Genomic DNA, 23,626 nt, shown 5'->3' with positions numbered 1-23,626 from the left:
AAGAGAAGACGGCACACAGCTGAGGTTGATCTCTTTATAAATCTCAAATAAGTAGTTGCATATATGTACACAAGCTTTGGTCTGAGCCCCTGTCTCACCGATGTCAACCACAGTCATAATCGGTGATAAGGTCACATGACTTAAGATAGTCCAGCAAGCCTAATAGACAAATATGTGTGTTCTTGGGGAAGAATCTACTTCACAAACCTATGCAGCAGTCAGACCAAAGTTCATGAACAAATAATAAAGCATCTGTTAACATCACTCCCTAAAATGAAAGCTGTTTTTAGATGTAACTCCCTTAGAACAGAACTGAATACTTACAGAGAACTGCAAAACCTCTTGGTAATAATAAAGGTCAGTGCAAAAAACAAAAACTGATGTTCAGACACAGTATATAATGTAATATATAACTGAGTGAAACAACAACAGGTATAAACATATTTGACTATAGGTCCTTATAATATGGCTCAACTTCCATTTCTCAAGAACTTTTGCTCTGAACATTTAAAATAAACACAAAAGTCACTGCTATGGTTGTAAAATATGGCTGTGCATCTGAGTGAAATTTATTACTTCTCTCCCCAGTCAGAAAAAAATTGGAGACAATGTAATTATGGATCTGTCCTAATATTCTGAAGTCTAGTTTACTTGGCATCTATGTCATGATCAGAACTGTTTTCCAAAAGCGTCTTTTCATTGGTCATGTTTGAAAAATGCAGGGACTTCATTTTAGAGCTTACGTCCAATAACTGTCAATCTAACTGTTTTGACCACTAGATGGAGCTACTCTTCACAAATATTGTAATAGGAGTTTTGACCTATATTAAGTTTGTGCTGATATGTTGCATTCATGAAATCCTCACGTAACTCTTACATTTCAAACTTATTTAACCTTGATAGATGCACCTACATATACATGAAACGGTACATTATTGTTGTGAAGTCACTAAAGTGTTAGACAAACATATCACACTGTAATAATTTCTTTGAAATTGACAGCATCCTAATAAATCTAATTAAAACAAACCTAACAATCAGCAAAATACCTACAGAGCACCTACTGCTACCTGTCTGGGAAATAAATGACTGCACCGGGTTCCATGTGAATTAAATTAGTTTCAGTATTTACACCGGTGACCTATTGCACCCTGACTTCCCCTGTTGCTGGTTGTTTCAGCTTTAGCAATTCTTTTAAAAGTTGCATGTCAACTACTTTGATGCAACCTGGTTTTGTGGTCCTTCATTATCAAGTATTGACCTAATGATACAGTAAAGAAACTATGTCATTAACAGTTTCTCTTTACAGTTTGACATACTGTTAAGATGTGTGAGCCTGCTCACCATTCACTATAAATGCAGTAGAAATGTACAGGCTTTGGGTGCTTTAGCAAAGATGACGGATACTCGGCAGCCTCAAAAGCCCTTGTGTTAGAGTTGCTACCCTCAGTGCGCTGCGATCAGGTTAAGACACTTTGCTTGAACAAAATGAAACTAACTGGAGATGAAGCGATGGTGAAAGGTGCAGCTGGTATTAGAACACCTTATTCCTGTAACTTTGATACCTTACTTCTGTTTTGTTGAAAACCAAATCCGGTTTCTCACAAGCTATACATAATACACTCGCTTTTTGTGCAGCAAACAGTAACGCAAACAGCAGTTTTAAATATAAGTTTGACATTTAGAAAAGATAACTGCCCTTACAAAAAAGGTGCAAATATCACAGAAATCTGTACATATCAATAAAAAAAGTCCTTTCAAACACACACAAAAAACACAGGAAATAGCTACTGGCCTTTGTGAAAGCCTTTCAACTCTTAAATGGCTTTGAAACCTAATCAAGCATAACAGAAAGCCTGAATCATCAAACAGCCTGAATCAGACATAATCAGTAACACTTGAATGATACTTGGAATCTTCAAAAGGTCACTGATTTGGGCAGCTGTTGTCCACCTGGAGGCATCCTGCAAAAGTCTGGGCTGGATCGGACCATGGGTACCCCTCCTGCAGACTGTCCTGAGGGCCTGGAGTGGCCGGGGGGAGACCCGGTGTACAACAGAGGTGCTGGGAAGGCAGAATGGTCCCTGGGGCCCCTGGAGAAAGGCTTAGAGTAACTGGGAGAGGTGGCTCTGTGTGTGTCTGAACAGCTGGTAGCACTACCCTGGAAGGGACTGAGTCTGTCAGCAAAACTAGGTGGAGGAGGGGGGATGATGGAGTCCTCCACCCACGTGTCCTCTCCTTCATATTCTGGCTCCTGAGGCAAACTGGGGAGAGTGCACAGCAAGGGAGGAGTGGGAGATGGGGAAGGGGGGATGAACACAGGAGGTGGAGGCACAGGGTAGAGAGCAGGGTCATAGTCCCTGTCAATGGCAGTAGGTGGATTGCAGTACATGCTGGGAACCTCCTCGGGTGTGGAGCCCAGTAGCCTCTCCGGATAGCGGTCGTCCTCATCAATTTCAGACAGGTTGTCGTACTGGGAGGTGTTAGAAGGCCGCCGGTCTCCCGCAGAAAGCGGGACATAAAGAGAGACTGGGAACTTGGTTGGCTTTGGGGGAGGGAGTATGGGAGAGGAGGAGGAGGAGGAGGAGGAGGATGCACGGGGAAGGGAGGGCTTTGGGGGAAGAGGTTTTTTCTGGGTGAGGTCGAGTGATGTGGGGGGTTTTGGGAGTATTTTTGGAGATAGCTTGATTTGACTGACCAGTGGTGAGGCAGAACGCGGGGAAGGAGAGCGACGCTGGTTCTGTGGGCCAGTCCCAGCTCCTAGACACTGGTCATTCTGGTCAGTGTAAAATAAAGGTGGAGGTGGCAGATCTGGAAGGTCCATGATCTCCTCCTCAGTCTGCATTGTAAGAGCCTCCACAGCAGGGGGCTCATAGGGTGGAGGCCAATCCACAGGCTCATCCTTGGTCTCTGGTTTTCCAAGCTGGCTCTCCCCATCTTCTGTCTGGCTAACCTCTGGGACCGACTCCTGCACATCTACCTCAGCACAGGATTTGTTTGCTTTTGGAGGTGCTGGAGGTGCTCTACAAGGCCTAGGAGAAGGAGTTTCCTGTGTGTGCACTACAACTGGATCTGGTGAAGGCAAAGAAAGTGTGTTTGCCCCGGAGAGGCTTCTCGAGTCCTGGGGCTCAGCAGGAGACGGGGTCTGGTGTAGAGTGATGCTATCTGTTTGCGGCACCTCTACGTTGGGCTGGCTGTGGGGCTGCAGATTTATTTTGACCTCCAGAGGTGAGTCAGGCTGCAGAGGCAGTAGGAGAACTGGTCGCTCTTGACCCAGAGGTTTCTTTGGCAGCTCCTCTGACTTGGCTATAAAAGAACGCATCAGCAAAGGAAAAAATACTTGAAATAAATACAATGAATCAGACAAAGAGGTGAACATAGCTTTGCACTGAAAAATAAAGGAAATAAAAGAACACAACTGCACCTGGGGGAGGTTGGTCCAGCTTTTTGCTGCGCAGCTCAGCCATGGCAGCCTGTAACTGTTCAACCACCACATCATCAGACAGGAAAAAAGAAGCAGCCAGCTGCTCCTGAAGAAACTCCCTCAGGTCCTCCAACTGAAGCTTCTGCAGGCGCTCTGATTGCACACACACACACCAGAGACACAAGAGAAAAGGCAAGTTAAGTCATAGAACAGGTGACACTAATCTATAAAGTCAAAGGTAAGGTAACATCTATGATATGGTGATCCAAAAAATAGAAATTATATTGTTAAAGACAAAGCTTCAACACATGTAACACAACTTTAAAATAAGTATATAAGTGGCCGTCAAGAGATTGGTCTTGGAAGAATATGTGTTGAGACAATGCTTGTGCAAGCATCCAATGAAAAGTCAGCTTTCGATTCTTCTCCACAGCAACCGGCCACTTGCATTATGTAAGCCATCCAGTTAGGAGGCAGCCAACCACAAGGCACTGTGTGGTATAATCCACAAAGTAACACTCACTGGTATAGCAACAGCAGCCATGGGCATGAAGCTGGTTTCCTTGACTCATTTAGCGCAGCGCTGCACGGCACGGAAGATAATTCAATCAGCCTCATACTCACTCTTGTGTAACTTGAGGGTTGTATAAGCCATGGCAGCTAACATCTTCTCTCCTTCCAATATGTAGATGTCCCATAAACGCAGGGTGAGGGTGAAAGGGGTCTGTTACGTAAGACACACAACAGCAGAGAGTCAGTCTGATTAAAAAATAATAAAACAACCCCAGATGTGGTTCCGTGTTCAAAAGGAAAGCAAGGGAATATGCTGTGATATACTGATTAATGACTGCAGAATACATCTGGGGACTGGATATGAACAGCAAAGATCCGGAGACGGAACAATCATGCAGTTCATGTTCTTTTAACAGCTGAGGAAATCCAAATACTCACTCTGTCAATGAAGCACTGGAGAAACCATTTGGTGGTGTAAATCCCCGTTGTCATCTGCTCCTTGTCCTGTGGGGCAGGAATTAATGAGGAATAGTCTCTATGGGAATCACTCCACGTAATCTGTTCTCAGTTATAAATCTCATTTTCCAAACAGTTTGGACGCTTAAGACTCATTTCTTTGCAGTAACATTCTGAACTTGGGCCTTTTGCAACAAAAATTAATCAGATAAAGAGAAATGACCTGATTAAATCAACTGCAGCCCAGGACCTACTAAGCAATCAATTCGCTCCAGACTTCTTGCAATGGACAGAAAGCATCAGTCATACAGATGTTGCGTAACTCACCAGGTGCTTCTTCAGCTTAGGCAGCATTTTGGAGAGGATCAGCTCGTGATGGGCCTGGAAACGCTGCAGCTTGGGAAATCCCGGGATGAAGAACCCTAGCACCATGAAAAAATAAATGAGCAAACCATAAATAGTGTGGTGAAGGTGGAGACATAATATTTATAAGTTCAACAGTATTTCCTCTTAAAAGACTTGATGAAAGGCACTTTGAGAAAAAGTGAAAAGACCTGTGATGTGATTATTTGCAAATGTGTGTGAAGATTTGCAATTTGCAGGTCATGCAGACCTTGAGTTACAGGTACATGTTTTTTTTTGTTTAAATATATATTTTCAGACAGGTACAAATACACATTTAGAGATTTGTGTACACATTCACAAATCTGCATTTACAGATTCTTGCACATATTTACAAATCTGTGCATGCATTTACAAATTTGTTAAAGCATCCACAAATCTGAGTACGTATGTATGGATTGGGATCCAGCTTCACAACTTTCCACACACATTTGGAAATTATATTGCTGCAGTATTAGCCCCATACATTTCTGTCCTTTTTAATAAAAGACAATTGGTTTATGCCCAAACATTTATCAGCTCTGCTTTATTTGGTCTTCATTACTCCCAGTGTCTCACCGTGCATGGCATGCTTGCTGTTGGTGAGGAGCTGGGACAGGGCCCAGAAGGCGTCTTCCTCATTCAGGTACATGAGCAAGATGGCAGCGATCTGACTCATCCCCTGGCAGTAGCTCACCTCCTGGGGGAACACGGGAGAAGAGATAGGTTCAATTAAACAGAATGGGCAAATGAGAAGAATTATTCATAATTTAATAGAGCACACACAGGACCAGAGATGAGAGGAAGAGAGCACCTGAATGTCTGATGTGGTCTGAAGGCAGACTGTATATGCGTGTGGTTATACTGCACACGAGGAGACACAGACCTACTGTACATACTGCTACGTTATTATAAACACTTTTACCAAGGTAATTCAAATATTTACTGTAGTCAAATATACAATATTCTCGGAAATGTCATGTCTTCAACTTGAATTACCGCCAATTCCACTCCACTATGATTCATTGATTTACACAAAACAAATCGCCCTTGGCATTCACAGGATACACAAACCCAGACACTGATTTGGTATTTGTCCATATTAAGGCTGATTTATTGTGCAGCTAGAAATGGACACTCCAAAGTATCCTTTCAAGGAAAAACTGTAAATTTAATTGGGGTTACATTGAGGTTAAACTACGCATTCTCCACATTCTTCTCTACCATCACATAGGCGAAAGGACAAACATACCCCCCCCCCCCCCCCCCCCCCCCCCCCCCCCCCCCCCCGTCTATCCCTCTCCCTCCCTCTCTCTCACTCTCTCTCGCGCTCTCCTACTGACCCAGTTTCTTATGAGCAGTGTGTGAGAATAGGGGAAAAAGGAAAAAGGGAACAGCACATGCCCATTTCCTCTGGCTCAAACACCTCTACCACACAGGAACCGACTACACAACCCTATCAGAAAAACAGACCTGGACAGTGTGCTGAGATGTACTGTGCGCATGTATTCATAAAGACTGTCTTTAGATTAATTTTAATGGTTCCATCCATCCCAGATGGCAGCAATCTGTGCTTATATAAGAATTAATATACATGTATTAATATACATGCATATGTTAAAATATAGGCTGCAAACACATATGAACATTTACTGTATTTTTGTAAATGTGTTGACACAAATAATTCCTAGTGAGTTATAAAAGCCAGATTTCACCTCAGGGAGACAAACTCTGGCTTATGAATGTTGTTAAAATAAAAATTATGAAACTGTGGTGTCATGAGAAATAAGTACTTCTTAAATCAAGAAAACAGGAATATATGTACTGTGTTAATAGCTACATTACAGTATATAGTAATTTGTCTTACTAGTCGGACTACCTGTTAGTGTCAAAGGGGAACTTAGTCTGACGATGTGAACACTGAGCGTGAATGTGGGTTCACTGGTGGTCTGAGTGATATAGTGTGTTGCTGTACATCCAGGCAAAGCCACATTCATACATAAAACATCTCACCCAAGGCTTTAAACAAGCACAAGCATAGATGGGTTTAGAGTGCTTGGCTTGTTCTTGGCTGTACAGAAAACTAACACGCTTGATGGACTCGCAACTGTTGCGCTGCTGATGTGCTGCATGTACACAAGACTCTTCCATATTATGTAACACGTGCTTGGGAAAGCACACATATACAAATAGATAAACAAACTTACCGTGTTGTAGACGGAGTAGGCTGCAAGGACGTGAAACAGTGCCTGCTGCCTAGAGACAGAACAGAGAAGCCGCCAGTTAAAATGAGGATATGATACTTTTGCAACAACTGAGCAAGCTGACAGAGCATGTTGGAATACAGTGGAGTTTATTAAATGAAAATACCCCAAAGCCACATGAGGAATGATTTCTCAAGCTTAAACCACCTCATCCCTAAATTAATCAGCACAGAAAGATTGAAAGCAGCTGCAAATATTTCTGGGGAGGCTGACAAACCCTGGCTGCATCCTATCATCCTGTGTGTGTGTGTGTGAGTAAATACCTCCCCCTCTAGTCCAACACATGACCTTTCCAGCTCTGCCCTTTGCAAAAATGATGTGTAAAAGGACTTCTGTGACCCAGAATTTGATAAAGAACATGCATTTTTCTGATTTTCTGTTTTTAGGGATCTATACAGCACCATCTAAAGTGGAGCTTTTGTTTAATATGATTTGACATATGTGAGCAGATGCTGCAATACGCAGATATGAAAATCCTCCATAAGATTTTCATCACATAATTTCCTCTTAAGCATGCAGCTTCTATGACTGTGCTGCGTTGCTGATTACATCTGGAGTCTCAACAGTTTCAGACAGTGAACACAAGGCAGCCATTGTGTGTGTGTGTGTGTCTATGTGTGTGTGTGTGAGTGAATGTGTATGTGAGTGCAGCAGGGGCATTAACAAATATAATGTGGACAGGAGAGGATGTCTACACTGCAGGCCATAGTAAATACATGTCTTACAGACACTGACAGAGACAGGAAAGGAGCTTTAAATAGCTGTCAGTGTCTCTGTGTGAGTAAGACAGCTGTTGACTTGCAGGGAAGGAGTGGGCAGCCAAGCAGGATGGAGCTGTGTTTTGGTCTGTTTGGAGTCAGTGGCTTTGAATCGAAGGGGAAGTACGTTACAAAGAGCAAGAAGAGAGCACTCTGTCACACATTCGGAGAGTTAAACCGACTATGAAAGACCAGCGGATTTCACAGAGTCACAACTAACCCACAATAACCGAGCAAATGCTATGAATGAACATACAGTGTTTGAGCTTTGAAGGCTGCTTAACATATGTTTAAATCATTTTTCCATGTATGCATTCCGTGTTGCGTCGGAATAAACAACTGTGAGCATTGTTATTCTGTACATGTGCACTTGATGTCGGTGCACATTTCTGTATGAATGCCATTTCCTGTGGGGCTTCGTGCACTGACAGGAAGGCTAATAAAACACCGAGAGGAGGAAACAACCGCTTTGGTTTTGTGTGCGTGTGTGTGTGTGTGTGTGTGTGGGGGGGGGGGGGGGCTGCCTCAAGGTTAAGGCCAGAGGTCACACCCTACAGGAGACTTAGCAAAAGCAAACCTGAACATGTGAGGTGACAAAAGAAACAAAAACAAGAACTTTGGACAAAAGGGGTTGAAGATATTTGTTATGAAAGCTAACTGAACTGTGGCACTTATTTTACGAGACAAAGGTCAGGCGAGTATTCATATGATCCACAGGAACGTCATTTGCTTAGATAAACGCTAAAACGTGTCAGACACCCAAATTACTCAACGTTGCTACTGTGACTCCTTTGGGTGGCAGTGATGTAATGGTGTAGAGAGTGGAATGAACACAACAGTAATATTTATAGAGCCACTTAGTCATGTATCACCACTCAATTTTAGTAACATAAGTCATAATGTTAATGTTTGACACACTATCGAAAGTTATACTATTGTCATGATTAAGTCTTCTGCTGATAGAAGTCAAGGACTCACTTGACTCCAAAGCGGTCCATAAACATGATGTGGTTCCTGAAGGTCCTGTTGACATCTAAGTCTATCTGTTTGATCTCCGTGGAGTAGTTACGTGCCTGCAGCTTCATTTTCTGGGAGACAAAAAAAAAAAAAAAAAAAAAAGTTACAAAAAACGCAGGGAATTTGCCCTTTCACAGTGATCACATTGTTGATGGGAAATGTTTGACAGTTCTAAGATTCATACCTCATACTTTCCCTTGTTTTCTTCTTTGACTTTCTCTATGTCCAAAAGCAAGGCCCAAGCCTGGCCTCTGAGCTGGAGAGGGATGCCTTTATATACACGCTTCACCAACTGAAACACATGTGAGAGAGACATATGAACAGACATGAATAGGCACTCTCTGAACATAAAGAGACAGTATTCACAACAACCAGCGGGAAGAGGCAGAGGGTCACATCTAAATGCTGCTTTATAGGGTGTTGCCTTTTTAACCCTATTGATTGACAAGGACTCATCACATGCACTTATGTTCATGCTTCAACTGTCTAGACCAGAGAGAAGGGAGGGATAAAGGAATGAGTTGTGCTTAAAAGGGGAATGGAAAACAGTTTATAAACAGAAACGGAAATAATACATCACGGAGATGAGTAAGAGAAAAAAAAAAGGAAGCAAAGGGCTAAATTGAGACAGTATGTTAGTGTGTCTGAATGAGCCTGAGTGTTCTTATGAGTTACACACCTTTTCACTGTTCCTATACTTGTCCCAGTTCTTCACCATCTTTACCCATTTCTCCACTCGCTCGATCTCCTGCTGCTTTTGCTGGGGAGAGGAAAGACGGATGTGGTCCAATAAATATGTGACAGAGCATAAACATCAAACCTGGACTCGCTGGGTAGCAAATGAAATACGTACCTTCTCTTCAAGCGCACTGGGTGTCGGCAGCTCTTCCTCACTGGAGCAAGAATGCAGAAATACACAACAAGTATTACGAATAATTTAAGTCACATAAGACATCATCATAATGTGGGGAAAAAGAAGCAAGATGAGGGAGCAAAATGGGCAGAAATAAACTGGATACAAATCAAGGTTTTCTCCAAGAATTCAAGCTACTACAAGGAAGCTGTCAAACTTTAAACTCCTTTAACTTACTGCAGGAAGCCGAAGCGGTCAGTGACTTTATAGATGCTGTAGTCAGCATCCTCCCACGGGTCAATGTTGACACCCTCCTGCCTGCCCTGAAACAACAACATATCATAATCCCATTAGAAAATATTGCATGCAAAATAAACAGTTTACTTAAAATCGAACTTGAGAGTGGCAAACAAACTTTAAAACTAAAGTGACACAGACTGAACAAGTGGGATAAAATAGTTATGCTAGGTGAAATTTTGAGATGAGGTATAAATGTATGGACTAATGATAGTATAAGAGGTGATAGTTGTATAGTTTTACATGTATTACAGGCAGAGCTGGGACAACAGTGGAAAAGTAAATTTCAAATCAAAATGTTTTGTCCAATAGCCATTAAAACTATGTTAAACAGAATAAAATTTCTTATTTTTTGTGTACTCTTTCACATGTGGTCGTCTTGTTTTGCTATTCCAATGGGTGCAAATGAAAGTGTTTTAACCCCAATTCACACATGCAAATATTCACAGTCACTGTTTCATTCATTGATCATTCCTTGTAATCTCATTTCCACTGCATGTTGGTAACAGATCTATTCTGAGAGTTCACACATTTCAGGGACCACTCAGGGCCTCACTGAACATGGAAGACCATCAACTCCACTGCTTCAGTGAGCTGAAGCTACCCTTCTCTGAGTAAATATTATGTTCCAAAGGATCATGATTTTACTTTAGAGATCTGATCCTCTTTATGATGAAGGCTTTCAGGAGCTATGGTACACTTTCTGCTCCTCACATTTGGCAGTAGTTGAAATCTCTCCATAAACAAATCTACGCACTGCAGGGAAATGCTCCTCTCTGTAGTCTCCACCAAAATTAACTGACAATTAGTCAATTGATATGTTACACAACCTTAAGCGAATTATTATCATTAGTGAGGCCATCATAATCAGAATTAGGAGATGTCCTATGCACACACTTACCTTGTCATATTTGGAGATGATTTCAGCGCGTTCCACTGCTATCAATGTGTCTATGTCTATGTCCTTCTTCATGTCAAAATCTGGCAGGAAGCAGACAAAACACAAAATGTTGTAAATAATCATTAGAATTAGGCCAAATCATTTTAATCTGATTGGATAAATGAACTGACAAGATATTGTAGATTAGTGATGCACTGCAGGTTGTTGGTGTATGTGTGAAATATGGAGAGGGTACGGAGAAGTGATCACATATCTTAGCTACAGAGCAGTGCTAAGCTGGCAGGATTTAAATGTGCTGTGAAAAGGAAACATCAGCAGGGGTGAGAATTGTTCATTATGTGTACCTTAAGTACAAGATGTATTTTAAAGCCACCGAACAGACGTCACTCTCTGTGGTGAGACCACCACCGCCAGCTTAAACCTTGAACTGAAAAAGACCACACAGCATGCTATAACTCCTTTGCACAGGGCTTAACTTCAGATCTACTCGTTGTGTTCTTACTTATCCATCACCAAAACCCAAGCGAAACAGAAACACACCTGACCAAAGATACAAATATGACACATCACCTGTAAAAGCCAGAGCTATGCTAATGCTAAAGAGACAGAATGGGTTCTCGAGGCATCACATTACTTTCTGTTCTTTAAAAACAAAGCAAGGTGTAACAGCCTATTAATGCTGTGGTCCGTCTCGAGACTCAAACAGGTTTGTTACTATGGGATCGACACTTTCAAACTAGAACCCTTGTAAAAAAGTAGGTAAAGGGAAGAAAATGTACAGAATGTTGTTTATGTGTGTCATTTCTGGGCTATTTGAGGGTTAATCACAAGCAGACGGTCACAGTAGGCCAGCGAATATAACAGGCATATATGAAAGTGTGTCACAGAATGACAGTCATGGGACTTTGTGTGTGTGTACATGTATGCAGTCATTTTTGTTTCTGCCTAAGTGCACAGTCGCATTGGAGGATATCGACAGGATGTCTTGAGCCCACAATGACAGAAACAGGGAGGGGGACAACAACCAAGACTCAGATGCTGCTGGAGCCTCTTCCCCTCCCTCTTTCTCACATTTATAACCCCAACCTGACCCCGGTCTGCCCCTTTAAGCCTGCTTCTAGCCTTCCCTGGCCTGATGTGCTTTGGCAGCATGGCTCGGCTGTTTAGCAGCTGTCAGGGCTGAATAATCGCCTGAGAGAGAACAGCCTCACCATTCCTTTGCCAGATCAGCATCTCAGAATGATGTTTGGATATGAAGAATATGCAAGCTATGCCTAGCAGGCACAGTGGATGAAAGGAGATAAAAGAAACACATTCAAAACCCCGGCCTGTCGCACCCTTTGAATATACTGCCGGCTTTAAAGCATCAGGGTTAAGAACCACCCTATTAGTTTATTTTAAGCAACAGGTTAGACAAGAAGGCCTTTGTCATGCTTAACATTTAAATGCTGTCATGGGACAAATGCCGGAGCTGGGAAAACTAAAATCAAAGTATTTGAACAGACAGAACAGGAAATAAAGGTCTTCTGGTGTTACTCTAAAAGAAATCTAAGTGAAACAGATTTTTAAATAGTTTCATACTGAAGGTTATGGCAATTTAAATATAAAATTAACTTTTCACAATTGTGTCAGCCTAAAACTAAACTTGTATTTACTTTAAACCCACTCAGTGACACTGTAAGGAACAGTCTACAGGCTAGCGCATTGCTACAAATGTAGTCCATTGAGGAGTACTTTCACTGATGCTTGACAGCATGTGTAGCCAGCTGAGGCCTCAGGCAGTACAGTATGTCTGGCATGCCTTGCAGCAACAGGTGTGATGCCACCTGCCACGTCACATAAAGACCCTTTAACTTTTGCCTCACGCTGACTGGGAGACATTTTGTATCAAGCAACGTGACATCAAGATGTAAATTATGTTTACATCTTGATGTCACGCAACAGTGGCCATATTGGGAGGTGGCAGGGTATCAAATTTCAAGACGCAGTTTGTTTGTGAGTATGCACACTTCCTCAAATATCATGTAGGCCACTTGGTGTCTCTTTCCCCATATTTCTAACACTCACAATCTACTGCCTAATTCAACTTCAAAGTTATTTCATTTTTTTGTCTTCTAACAAAAAATGTAGTAACTTGTTTTTAATTTGTGTTTATCTTCCTTAACATGTTTGAACTGGATGCAATACTTTGTTTCACTTATCACAGTGTCAAAAAATTATTTCCTTTTCATCAGGTACCATGTGTGTCAGCCTAATCTCCAAAACCCCAGCCCCAGCATCCTGTCTTCTCTGTTAAAACAACAGCTGAGCCTCTTGTCTAACAGGTGGTCAGTGAAACCAGACCACTGAACAAATGGACTGTCCTTTCAACAATTTTCCCTTTCTCGTCCATTCCCGGTCAAGCTATTTTCAGGTTTTTGGAGGCATCAGCATATTTTTCTGGACAGTTGGGTAAGCTGTCTGCAAGGTGGTGCTATTAGCCCTTCTCTCACCTTGTCACAGGATGAGGGAAGACTTGCCTGCCTGGAACTTTAGATGCAGGCTTCATTTAAAAGTGAAAGGTGAAAAGGCTTGCAGAGGAAATCAAAGGCAAAATTTGTAACTTGCTGAGTTGATGTTAAGGTTGGAAAAACCTACTTGAAGCCTGTTTGTGTCTGCTGTTTATTTCAACCAGCACAATTTTACATTGTATAAAGTGCAACATTTAGTGCACCTGCTCAGTTATTTATACTTACTATGCATTTGCATTTTCAAACCGGACAGTTACACCCTGACAAGTTGAACATTTCTCAATAGCAGAGTATGAAGGGCATGTCTAAATAAGCATAATTATTGTGGCAGTTCTTGTTTTATAATAGTTGACCAAACACATGGATAGTACTAAAAATGTATTCATTAATAAAAAAAATTTGGATACCAGGCAAACCTTATGATCATGGCTGTGTTTAAGCTATTATTCATCATCCTCATTTCCTTTTTTGGCTAAATTTTCACAGATGAATAATTTTCAGCATGGCCACACATGACTAACAAGAGTTGTGATAAAAACAAGACTAACTCCAACACTCAACCTGGAGCAAAACTGAGATGTTTTTCATCCATTCTCCACGTGGGGGATTGTGGGCCGTTTTTACAATCACTGTCCACTAAGTCAATGTGTGTAAAAGTTCCGTTATGCTTCATCTTTAGGTTCCAGCTGCTTACTTCCTGTGTTGAGTCTCCGGACTGCTGATAGTATTGTTTAGGGGTCAGGAAGAAAAGGAAACCAGTGACTGCCACTCCTTCAACAACAGGTTCAATCAAAACCGCAAAAAGAGTGCGACAACAAAATGGGTCTTCCTCCTACAAGGGGAAACTCTTCTACTGACAAAAGCCTCAAATTATCCAGACTTGGTGTTAGTAGTCAGCAAGAAAGACATGAGTAATACCACAGGATGGTCAGTTCACATTAACACTGCTGGTATTTTGCTTGTGAGTCACCACACAGCTGAGGCCCACCTCAATGGGCGTTCTGTCAAAAAGCATTACATCTCTCAGGGTTAGTTTGAAAGAATTTCACTTTGAACATCTCTTTTCAAGTGGTGACTGGAAAGGTGGCTAGCTGTGGTGGGGATCAGGGTGTCAAACTGTTGGAAACTGAAGGAAAAAAGTGACTAAGCATGAGAGAAGGTCACTGAGTGGGAAAGAGATCCAACAAAAAACTATAAAGCATCACACCTTGGGGGGGTGTATAGTTCGTAGGAGTGTGTAGAAAAAAAAAAGACAAAATAAAAGATCAATTAAGAAGCAAATTATTTATAGCTTTTAAGAGACTTTCTGCTTAGTACATTACAAGCTGAAAGTGTGAGCTGGGAGTCAAGTGTAGAGACACAACAAGGTACAGTATTTACATTTTTTTAAAAGAAAAACAGTATAATCCTTTCACATATCTCTCAAAGTGTAGGTGGAGTGAGGCAGAGGGGGGTGAGTAAGTGGTAAGTGGGCTAGTTTGAGCAGTGGGTAGACAGTGGGCAAAGAGAATTGCAGATAGCTGAAGAGACGGAATAAACTGCAGTAAGAAACCACTTTCCTGTATGGCTACATTTTGATAACCTGCTTACAGGATACAAGACGTTGAGCCTAGGGCCTTAGTGACATCATTTCCTGTTATGACATAGAGCTCTAAATCTAGCTTGCGTATATAAGCTCTGAGTGCTATGTTGTAACCACAAATGTTTTGCAAGGCGTTCTGAATCACATCTAGCTAATTACATGCTTGTAAGCAGTCAAAATGTCTTCTATTGATTTATCACCAAAATTTCCCTATATCTAAATGTATGTCCTCCGCCGGCTGTGTTCAGTCCAGGTATGACCCACATGTCCTAAATTGTCATTGATAAAGCTATAGCTGTCAGACTATCAAGAAGTGGAATTATTAGGACAATTGTATTAAAGTGACTTGGGGAGACCCAAACAGGCCATACTCAAATTTAACATTGTTATTCTTGCTTATTTTAAATCTATTTCACTGGTATGATGAAAGACAAGTCCTCTTTTATACATTTCTACTTTTCCTTGATCCATGATCATCTCTCTTTTGGTCTATAATCAATCTGAATCTAAGTAGCAGTCAGATTTAAGGCAGAGGATTATACTAGAGCAGATTCAAAATGTCTGAGATTAGGAGGAGTTTGGCAGTAGTGAACTGTAAACTGTAGGACCTTGGAAACTTTGAGAGCGAGCTACACTGGACTGATAGTTTGGGTTAGGTAAGTGTGTGCATGTATGTATTTACAATACAAAATGTATCAGACATATCATTTTGAAAATGCTGTGTATATTGCACATAACCACCTACTATATTTATATAAAGTAACATTGACTCACTTTTTTACCATTTAACATTTATCTCAGCACTCCTTGCACTCTTCACTTCTTTGCAATATTTGTATCCTGTTTACAGTTCATAAAAGCTGTTTCACCTGTGTATAGACATTCCTTGTGTATCTTCCTCAAGATTGTTGTGTTGTGTGGTGTGTGATACCGGAGTCCATTTCCTTGTGTGAGTAAACATACTTGGCCAATAAAGATGATTCTGATTCTGATATATGTGTTTGTCAAAAGGCAGACATCTTGAACTGAAACCACAGAGTGAAACTACATCAGGGCGTGGAACGTTTACAAAGTGGAGATAAGCAGAGCTGAAGTCACTGGACTGGAGACTTCAACCTGTTTCATCTCAACAAACCGCTATAAAAGAAGTTTTCTACAGATGTTGCATTGAAACCCCAAAGGACAGATTCATCCAATACTGAGATCAGAGCACATTTTTCACAGTGCATCCTCTTTGTGGCTGGCACGCAAACCCTGTCCTGAAACTGCTGATGGCACGACGAAGGAGATGACGACAGATGTTTAGTTTCTTTTTTTTTAAACCACTGGATGATTAGTCTGTGTGGTCAGCCAAAAGACAGCAAGCTCTGCAGAAGGACAAGCTAGAGCCATGCGCTCATTCAACCTGACTAACCTCACAAAGCACACTCCCACACCTATGCTATTTATTATCAGCGTGTGTTTTAAACCATCATGTGTCCTTTACAGGCTTGCATTACCTCATCTGGGGGTCTGATATTACCAACCACCAAGTGCCTTTGGGTAAATACTTTAATGATTCATAAATGAAAGATCACAAAATGTTGGTTTTTCTATTTCATTCTAAAAGATCTATACTTGAGATTTCACATCATTAAAGAATGCACAGTGGTAGATAAAAGGCTTTTTCCTAATCTAACAGACAGCCAACGGTAAACCTTACCACATGCCTTTCATTTGTGTGACTGAGTCCTTCTCCGTCTTCAGTATACCTAAATCCCATGACATCCAAGCTTTTCAATAAGTGACTGGACAGGGCTAGCATCCACACAAAATCACAACACATTAAATGTATTACTTTTGCAACTTTGGTGGTTTTATATATATATCTTTTGACTTCAGGATTAGATATGGTATTAATTTCAGTAATTATTACAGTCATTACTACTATAATTTATAAAATTAAACTCCAAAGCATGTCTTGTAATGCAGTCTGTGTTATTATCCCTGTCACTACATGACCTTAATACTGTGATTCTGGAGAGCAAGCATACCATTTCCAGTTCAGGGAGAGAAGGAGGCTAACAAGCGACCACATGGCTCTAATTTCCACATGAAGAAGTCTGAAGTCCCAGATGGTTACAGAGCTCCAGATTTTAATGGGTGTCAGACACACAGTGTGTGCATGTAAGCATACATGAATCCAAAAGAAGCAGAAAATGAAAGAAAGCAGAGGAAGAGATGGTGACTAGTCTGAGAGGGGGTTTCTTTTATTTCTGTATAGCTCAGCAGGTATGAAAATGAATCAGAAATGTCATATTTGAGTTAATAGTTTCTTGCACAGATGTATTAGGTTTCTTTGTGATCTACTGTGTAGATGATGGGCAGGAAGTTTCCATGTTAATGATACAGCAGCTCCTGTTTCAGGTTCATATATTCCTGCAACAGCCTGCAGTCAAGTTCACCTTCAACTGATCTTTTGTTCACAGAAAAGAAAACGTACCTCAGGAACTGTTCAGCAGAATAGTTGGACATATTGGTCTTTTGTTAATTTCTTCTTAACATAACATTGATTTGGCAGTTTAAAATATGAATGTAAGGGAGACGCCTGGAGTCTATGAATATCACTAACTCACCCCACAGGAAATCTAAGAAGGCTGGTACGAGATGTTCAACAGCCGTCCCATTCTTTAAGGGAAGGTATGGAGTCCAGCTGGAGATACAGTAAACTTCCTCAGACTGAATAACTATATGCTTGAGGCTCTAGTGTAGGCCAGAGAGTGATTCAGTAAGAGTTCATAATACACAATTACAAGTAAGTGGTATAGAAACAAGTTGTACTACTCAATTTTATCTTGTTTGCCATCTTCACGCATGTTGCACATAATGACCAATCATTAGGCTACATTCAAGGCATAAGCCCAGATGCTTCAGTACCATCTGCACCCTCCAGAGACATAACAATGATGAAAGTGTCAAAGCAGTATGCTACCAAACATGTGTTTTGCAGGTGTGATGGTGCAGGGACAATGGCCAATTGTCTACCCTTTCCCCAGTGGCTCCTCTCAGGACTTGTACTTAGTGGCTACTGACTCACAACAAAGCATGGCAAACAGTGTGCTAACTCAATCTATTCTTTACTGGGTTAAAGCCGCTACTGAGACCATGTAAAATAGGTAATGAACTTAAGAAGAGGGAGAAGGATGATACCAAATTAGGCCAATGAGAAAAACTGTAACTGCTGAGACGCTTGATGACTTACCACAGTCTCCTTAACAAGAGATTCCTTGTCTTCCTTGCTGTCTGAGTCTCTCTTTCCCCTGTCTCCCTCGGTTTCTTTTGTACAGCTGTAGAGTTTGTGTTTATGCATAGAAAATAGCAGCGACACAGAGACTGTGTGACCCAGGAGCAAAAAATCCAGAGCAAAGGGACTAGGGAAAAAGCACAAGGCTCAGAATAGCTTTATGTCCCCAAGGGGCTTTTCTGTCCTGCTCCGCTACCACTGTCACTCTGCCTTATCGTTTTTCCAAAGCTGACCACACAGAACACAGATTTGCCAACAACACTTACCATCCCAAACTATCTAACCCTTTCTCTATCCTAACAAAGGAAATAACAAGGTGGAGACTGAGGAAGGGGGCTCTCTTTCACCTCACCTTGCATCTGACCCCAGCCTGAGAACTGGTCCTTGCTATCTTAAGATTACCTGGGGGAGGATGGTGGGGTGTCTAAATATAACAATGACCACACAAAGTTTTAGATGCTGGAGTGGCACGCCAGCCAGAGAGAGGCCTTGTTTCCCAGAGTGGCAGCATGTTTTGGAGGGGTGGTATGAGGAGGACAGGAATGTCAAGGGAACAGTGTTCATAAACACAAAACCACAGGACCCGGCTAAGAAAGCCACATTCTCATAAATGGATCCTCTTCCTGGCAAGAATGGAGTCATAATACAAGCAGTGAACCCAGAGAAAAGCACTCATCCAAAGTGGGACTATTACATTATAAACTAGTGCTATTCTGTTATACTAAGTTTTATGTTTAGTTAAGTTTTATTTTCTATGAATATGAAATTGAAAAATCAATGTGTGGTTAATAAATAATAAGGGTAATGCACAATGCTTAGGGATGTTATGCAACCTCATGCAAACTGTCATGTTATATTTAAACTCCAGCTCCTATCTAACCATTTTCAAAAATATCCTAACAAATCTCTCTGCATAACAAACCTCTTCATACATCCCTAAATCCAGTGCCCTGCTAAGCTCATAGCTAAATGAGATCAGAGACACTTTTCACTGTTTGTATATGACTACACTGCACCACACAGCACTATTTTTTCACTGCCAAACAGATTAAATAATTCAAGAAGGTGAACACATACAGAGCATGTTACCCAATGAGAAAGGCCCAATGAGGACCAAAGTCAGCTGGTCTCAAGTCAAAAGCTAAGCAGAGACTCACCACTGGTAGTATGGTTATTAAAGTTTTTTCATGTTCAAATTATGTTTACAAGCACAGAAAAAAAGAAGTCTTTGGCACATGGAAAGGGAAGTCTTAACACTGGAGAAGAGAAGTCTTCCACCATGATTCGACATCAGAAGGAGGTTAAGTATTTGGAGCAAAAACAAATTTGAAGTGGCATCTGCAAAAGACACAAACTAGAATAGGGACAATCATAGAAGGGAAATTCCAAGATAGCCCAATTTAGCCTTTATACAAATGCCAAAAGACAAACAACTATTTGGGCCATTATCCCAGGGAACCATCACTCAGCAGAGCAGCAGTTTTCAGTCTGAGTGACAATCTATTACAACAGTAGTGTGACCTCCATTTCACTAACGACAGAGTAAGGAATAGATTTGGTTTATTTATGGACAAACTAGCTCATGCAAATGCAGCACTTGTTTCTGGCAGATTACTCTACGTCCCAAATGTAATAAACCAGCATGTGACAGTACAGTATGTTTATCACTTTGTGTGGCAAGTTGGGTTGCAACTAATTGTTATTTTCATTATCAATTAATATGTCACTTTTTAAATAAGTGAGTAGTCATTCAATAAAATGACAGGTTTGACATTTTTCTTGCTGAATTACAATTAATTGAATATTAAAATTGTTGGCAATTAATGTTCTGTTGATTGACTAATCGATTATTTGTCTAACCATTTCAGTACTATACTGGCAATTATAATCAGCCTAAAGGGAAAAAAGTCTTCTATACATATCAAACAACTAGAGCTGGGCGATTAATTTACAATTACACAATTAATAGTGTATCATGATATGAGATGATATGAGAAGATTTTGGCTTTTGTAATATGGTGATATAGCTAAAATGTTTTTTTTGGCCTTACTTACATAAAAGTACTGTGGTTAGTTTTCTAAACATGTTATATTGCTCTAGCTGAGTAAAATGGAAAACAATGCTTCTTCCTGCTTGACCATCATAACCACATTCTGTCTTGCATATGAATATCCTATGAAAAGTGTAAATTATCATCATCATCATCATCATCATCATCATCATCATAGTGGCACTGTGAACATCCAAGAATGAGGTCAGAAATATTATGAGCATGGGGCCGTTGTGCTTGCATGTTCTTCTCATATTTGCAAGGCTTTCAGACATGTGGTTTGGTAAACTGAAAAGTCAAAATAGCACCTAGGTGTGAATATGGTTGTGATGTGCTTGTGTCTATAACATAGTTCTGTGACAGACTGACAGCATGTCCAGCTTGCACTTTTGCTTTCTACCCGATGGACGCTGAGACAGGCTCAAGGTCCCTGAGACCCTGAATAAAATAAGAAGTGATATGGACATAAACTAATCTTCCAAGACATCTGAAGAGAAACAAATGAAAGTCTGAAAAGACATTTCAGATTTGCTAAAGCCTTTCTGTCTTTTTTAATGGTTGGCAAAATGCTTCACTATCTGGTGCGTTTTGTGACACCCGGCACTGAGCCTTTGACGTCTGTCATAAAGCCGCCATTCAGGCAGACAAAAAGGCTATTGATGCCTCTCCACTGAGATAATATTACCCCAACAGAATACAATGAAGGCTGCTGACTGAAAAGACCTATGAGAGAATGATAGATGAACATTAAATTTGGTCTCAAAGTAAGATATCAAGATTCAGTTACAATTTATGATTTCAATAAACTATTAAACTTAAAATGTATGTTTTTTTTAAACAGACGCAAGTTAATGAGTACAATTTGTTAACAAAATCATATCTTAACTGATTATTCGCAATGCTGTTGCTGTCCCACAGCTTTCATCCAGGAAATAAAGATTCATCAATATCTTCTGATACCTCAAAGTGAGATAACTGGAGTGTAGTAGTGCAATAGAACAGTCGAAAAATGACAGAGAGGCAATCACTATCTTTAAGTGTACCAAAAAAGCTTAATGCTGCTTACTGAGGCCCATTCACGGGCATAGACACAAAACGAGGGATCACATGCTCTGCCTTACACGTGGCTCACATCCTTGGCATTGGAGAGGGCAGTCAGGTCACTGTTCGAGAGCACATTCAAGTACTTGAAAGCTTTCTACAAATAAAAAGTTCTGTTTGCACGCATTTTTTAAAGTTCAACTGCGCAGCTGGATTCAGCCTTTCAAATATCAAGCTTCTCTGGGAAAGCACGAAGTTACAGCTTTTCATTGATTTGGTGATTAAGAAGAATGTTTCAAACCCCAGAGAGCATATAAGAAACACATCATGTCAATATTACCACCTTTTTGGGATGTCATGCCCTAGTTGTAAATGGGCATCACAGTGAATATGATGATATAATCTGTGGCAGAATGGATTATCTACCATCAGTAGATGGTTGACTCATGACTAGAAGTCAATAACCATCTGAAGGGGAAGAACACAGAGCAGAGAGAGGAACACAATGAAAGAGAGAGAAATGCTGAGGGATAGTTGAGGGGGCTCTCACATGCTAATCGTCACACAAAAGTAAAGCAACAGAGCAGTCACTTTTCTAATGTGGGATTTCCTCCTCAAACCACAAACAGAGAAATGACACACAACGTGACACACAAACACTTATGCAAACCTTTACGCTCACACTAAAGGCTTAAAATAAGCAACTATAAAAAATGTTTCTTGGTCTAGCCATGCTATAGGCCTGTTGACAGATTATAAGTGTACATGTACAGCCCAACAAAAAAGAAGTCATTGTTATAAGAAGCCTCTAGATAACAGTGTGTGGACTGTAGATTTTGCATCCATAGGCATATGTGCACACACACACCAAGCCATTCAGATTAACATATGTACAGTATCTGTCTCCTTCAACTTCAACATATCTTCACAGAGACATGTTGTACAACTACCACTGCTCAAAAAAGTGAATGACGGTGCATATCTAAAACAGGGGAAATGACTTGAGAGAGTAACATGCACATCTGCTACATTACACTGAAAACCAAAATACAAAGAGGGGGTGTGACAGGGGGGGCCAAATGACAGTAAAACAATGTGCAGACCAGACATCTGGCAGAGGATGAGAGCTTGATCCTGCTGGGGATCTTTCAATCAGATTGTCTGTAACCTCCCCCACTCCATATATGAACCAGTGAGACGCCCAGTTAACCCTCTAAAGGGGACCACGCATGGCATGACATGGCATGACATGACACACAGACCGGTCACTGGCCTACTTCTGAATGCTGGAACATCTGTGGTCTGTATAGTGGGCTACATGGGGTAAAATACTAGTCTCCACTGGCAGGAACCACTGCTCCAATTATAATTAAATACACTTGCCCCGTTACTTGGATCACAACTACCTGTTTTTGACATATGTCTCTCACCTGCTATGTAAATAAATTAAAGTGAAATAAGGAAAAATAAAGAGAGAATTGGCTTAATAAGCAGACCTCGCAACCAAACAGTAAACATATAGCTGTTTGATGGAGTGGATAACCAGAAGATAGAGAGACGTACCCATCATAGACACATTTCTCACCATCCTTGTATGGTTTACATGCCATTTAACAGCTGGAAAGCCCATGAAGAGTGATGCAAAAACAGAAATTCCCCAAAGAGAAGCGCTCATTCACTGTCCAACAAATCCTCTGTGGTAAGCCATCTACTCTTACAGTAAATGGTATGTGTTCTCATAATAAATACCAACATAAATATTTAAATAAAAATCATGTGTACAGCTGTAACTTACGTTACACGCGCGGCTAGCCGTTATAATTACTGCTTCCTTTATTGGTTTGTAGCGAATTAGCCGAGTTGTAAAGACACAAAAGGACCAGATAAAGACACCCAGGCGACAAGTATATTGGGCCACACACATACCAGCATTTCCAGTGCTAATAAGTGTGAAGAGAGTGAAGACTAAATAGTGTAGTGGGGGACGCTAACGTTCACTCGTAGTAAACCCGTCGTCGCTTTGCTTACCTTTCGGAGTGACTTCCCTTCTTCTGCTGCGCTGTACCTACAATTACAAACTAAACCCACTATTCTCATTCTCTCCCTCGCTGTCCAGAGGAGCCAAACGCTGCCGTTGTGCTGAAGGCTTGTCCCCGACTGTCGACTAGCTTCACCGGTTGAACTCGATGCTGGTCAGACGGACTAATAACCCTCCAGCACAGCTCCTCATGCCGCGAGCTGGCTGCAGCTGTCTGGCACGCAGTACACCAGTGACAGAACGACGCACGCGCACGA

The 23,626-nt window shown here is 41.1% G+C and overlaps 1 protein-coding gene across 2 annotated transcripts; it reads right to left on the bottom strand.

The window, feature by feature from the left end:
• Positions 1 to 20: 20 nt before the first annotated feature.
• Positions 21 to 23,611, bottom strand: si:dkeyp-19e1.3 (TBC1 domain family member 3K). Of its 2 annotated transcripts, none has more exons than XM_044356581.1 (14): positions 23,360 to 23,611; positions 10,865 to 10,944; positions 9,904 to 9,989; positions 9,667 to 9,706; positions 9,493 to 9,573; positions 8,998 to 9,105; positions 8,775 to 8,884; positions 6,982 to 7,030; positions 5,354 to 5,474; positions 4,721 to 4,815; positions 4,376 to 4,441; positions 4,049 to 4,148; positions 3,425 to 3,577; positions 21 to 3,306 (listed from the first exon to the last, which is right to left on the bottom strand). In XM_044356581.1, exons 2-14 carry the CDS (start codon positions 10,934 to 10,936, stop codon positions 1,919 to 1,921), a joined length of 2,469 nt encoding a protein of 822 aa, XP_044212516.1. In that variant the 5' UTR covers positions 10,937 to 10,944; positions 23,360 to 23,611; the 3' UTR covers positions 21 to 1,918. The 2 variants fall into 2 exon arrangements, with proteins under 2 accessions (XP_044212516.1, XP_044212517.1); XM_044356582.1 differs by lacking the exon at positions 23,360 to 23,611 and adding an exon at positions 11,209 to 11,277.
• Between the last annotated feature and the right edge of the window lie 15 nt (positions 23,612 to 23,626).

Source organism: Thunnus albacares, chromosome 7 (genome assembly GCF_914725855.1).
Source record: "Thunnus albacares chromosome 7, fThuAlb1.1, whole genome shotgun sequence".
Taxonomy (NCBI): domain Eukaryota; kingdom Metazoa; phylum Chordata; class Actinopteri; order Scombriformes; family Scombridae; genus Thunnus; species Thunnus albacares.
Note: the sequence above shows the minus strand (reverse complement) of the source record. Positions and strands in the feature narration are given on the sequence as shown.

Excerpts from the sequence above, each read along its gene's own strand:
- si:dkeyp-19e1.3 (XM_044356581.1), bottom strand. The coding sequence starts at position 10,936 with ATGAAGAAGGACATAGACATAGACACATTGATAGCAGTGGAACGCGCT. Across the intron at positions 9,707-9,903 it reads GACCGCTTCGGCTTCCTGCA|TGAGGAAGAGCTGCCGACAC; the intron begins GTAAGTTAAAGG and ends TTCTTGCTCCAG. Across the intron at positions 4,816-5,353 it reads CAGCAAGCATGCCATGCACG|GGTTCTTCATCCCGGGATTT; the intron begins GTGAGACACTGG and ends TCATGGTGCTAG.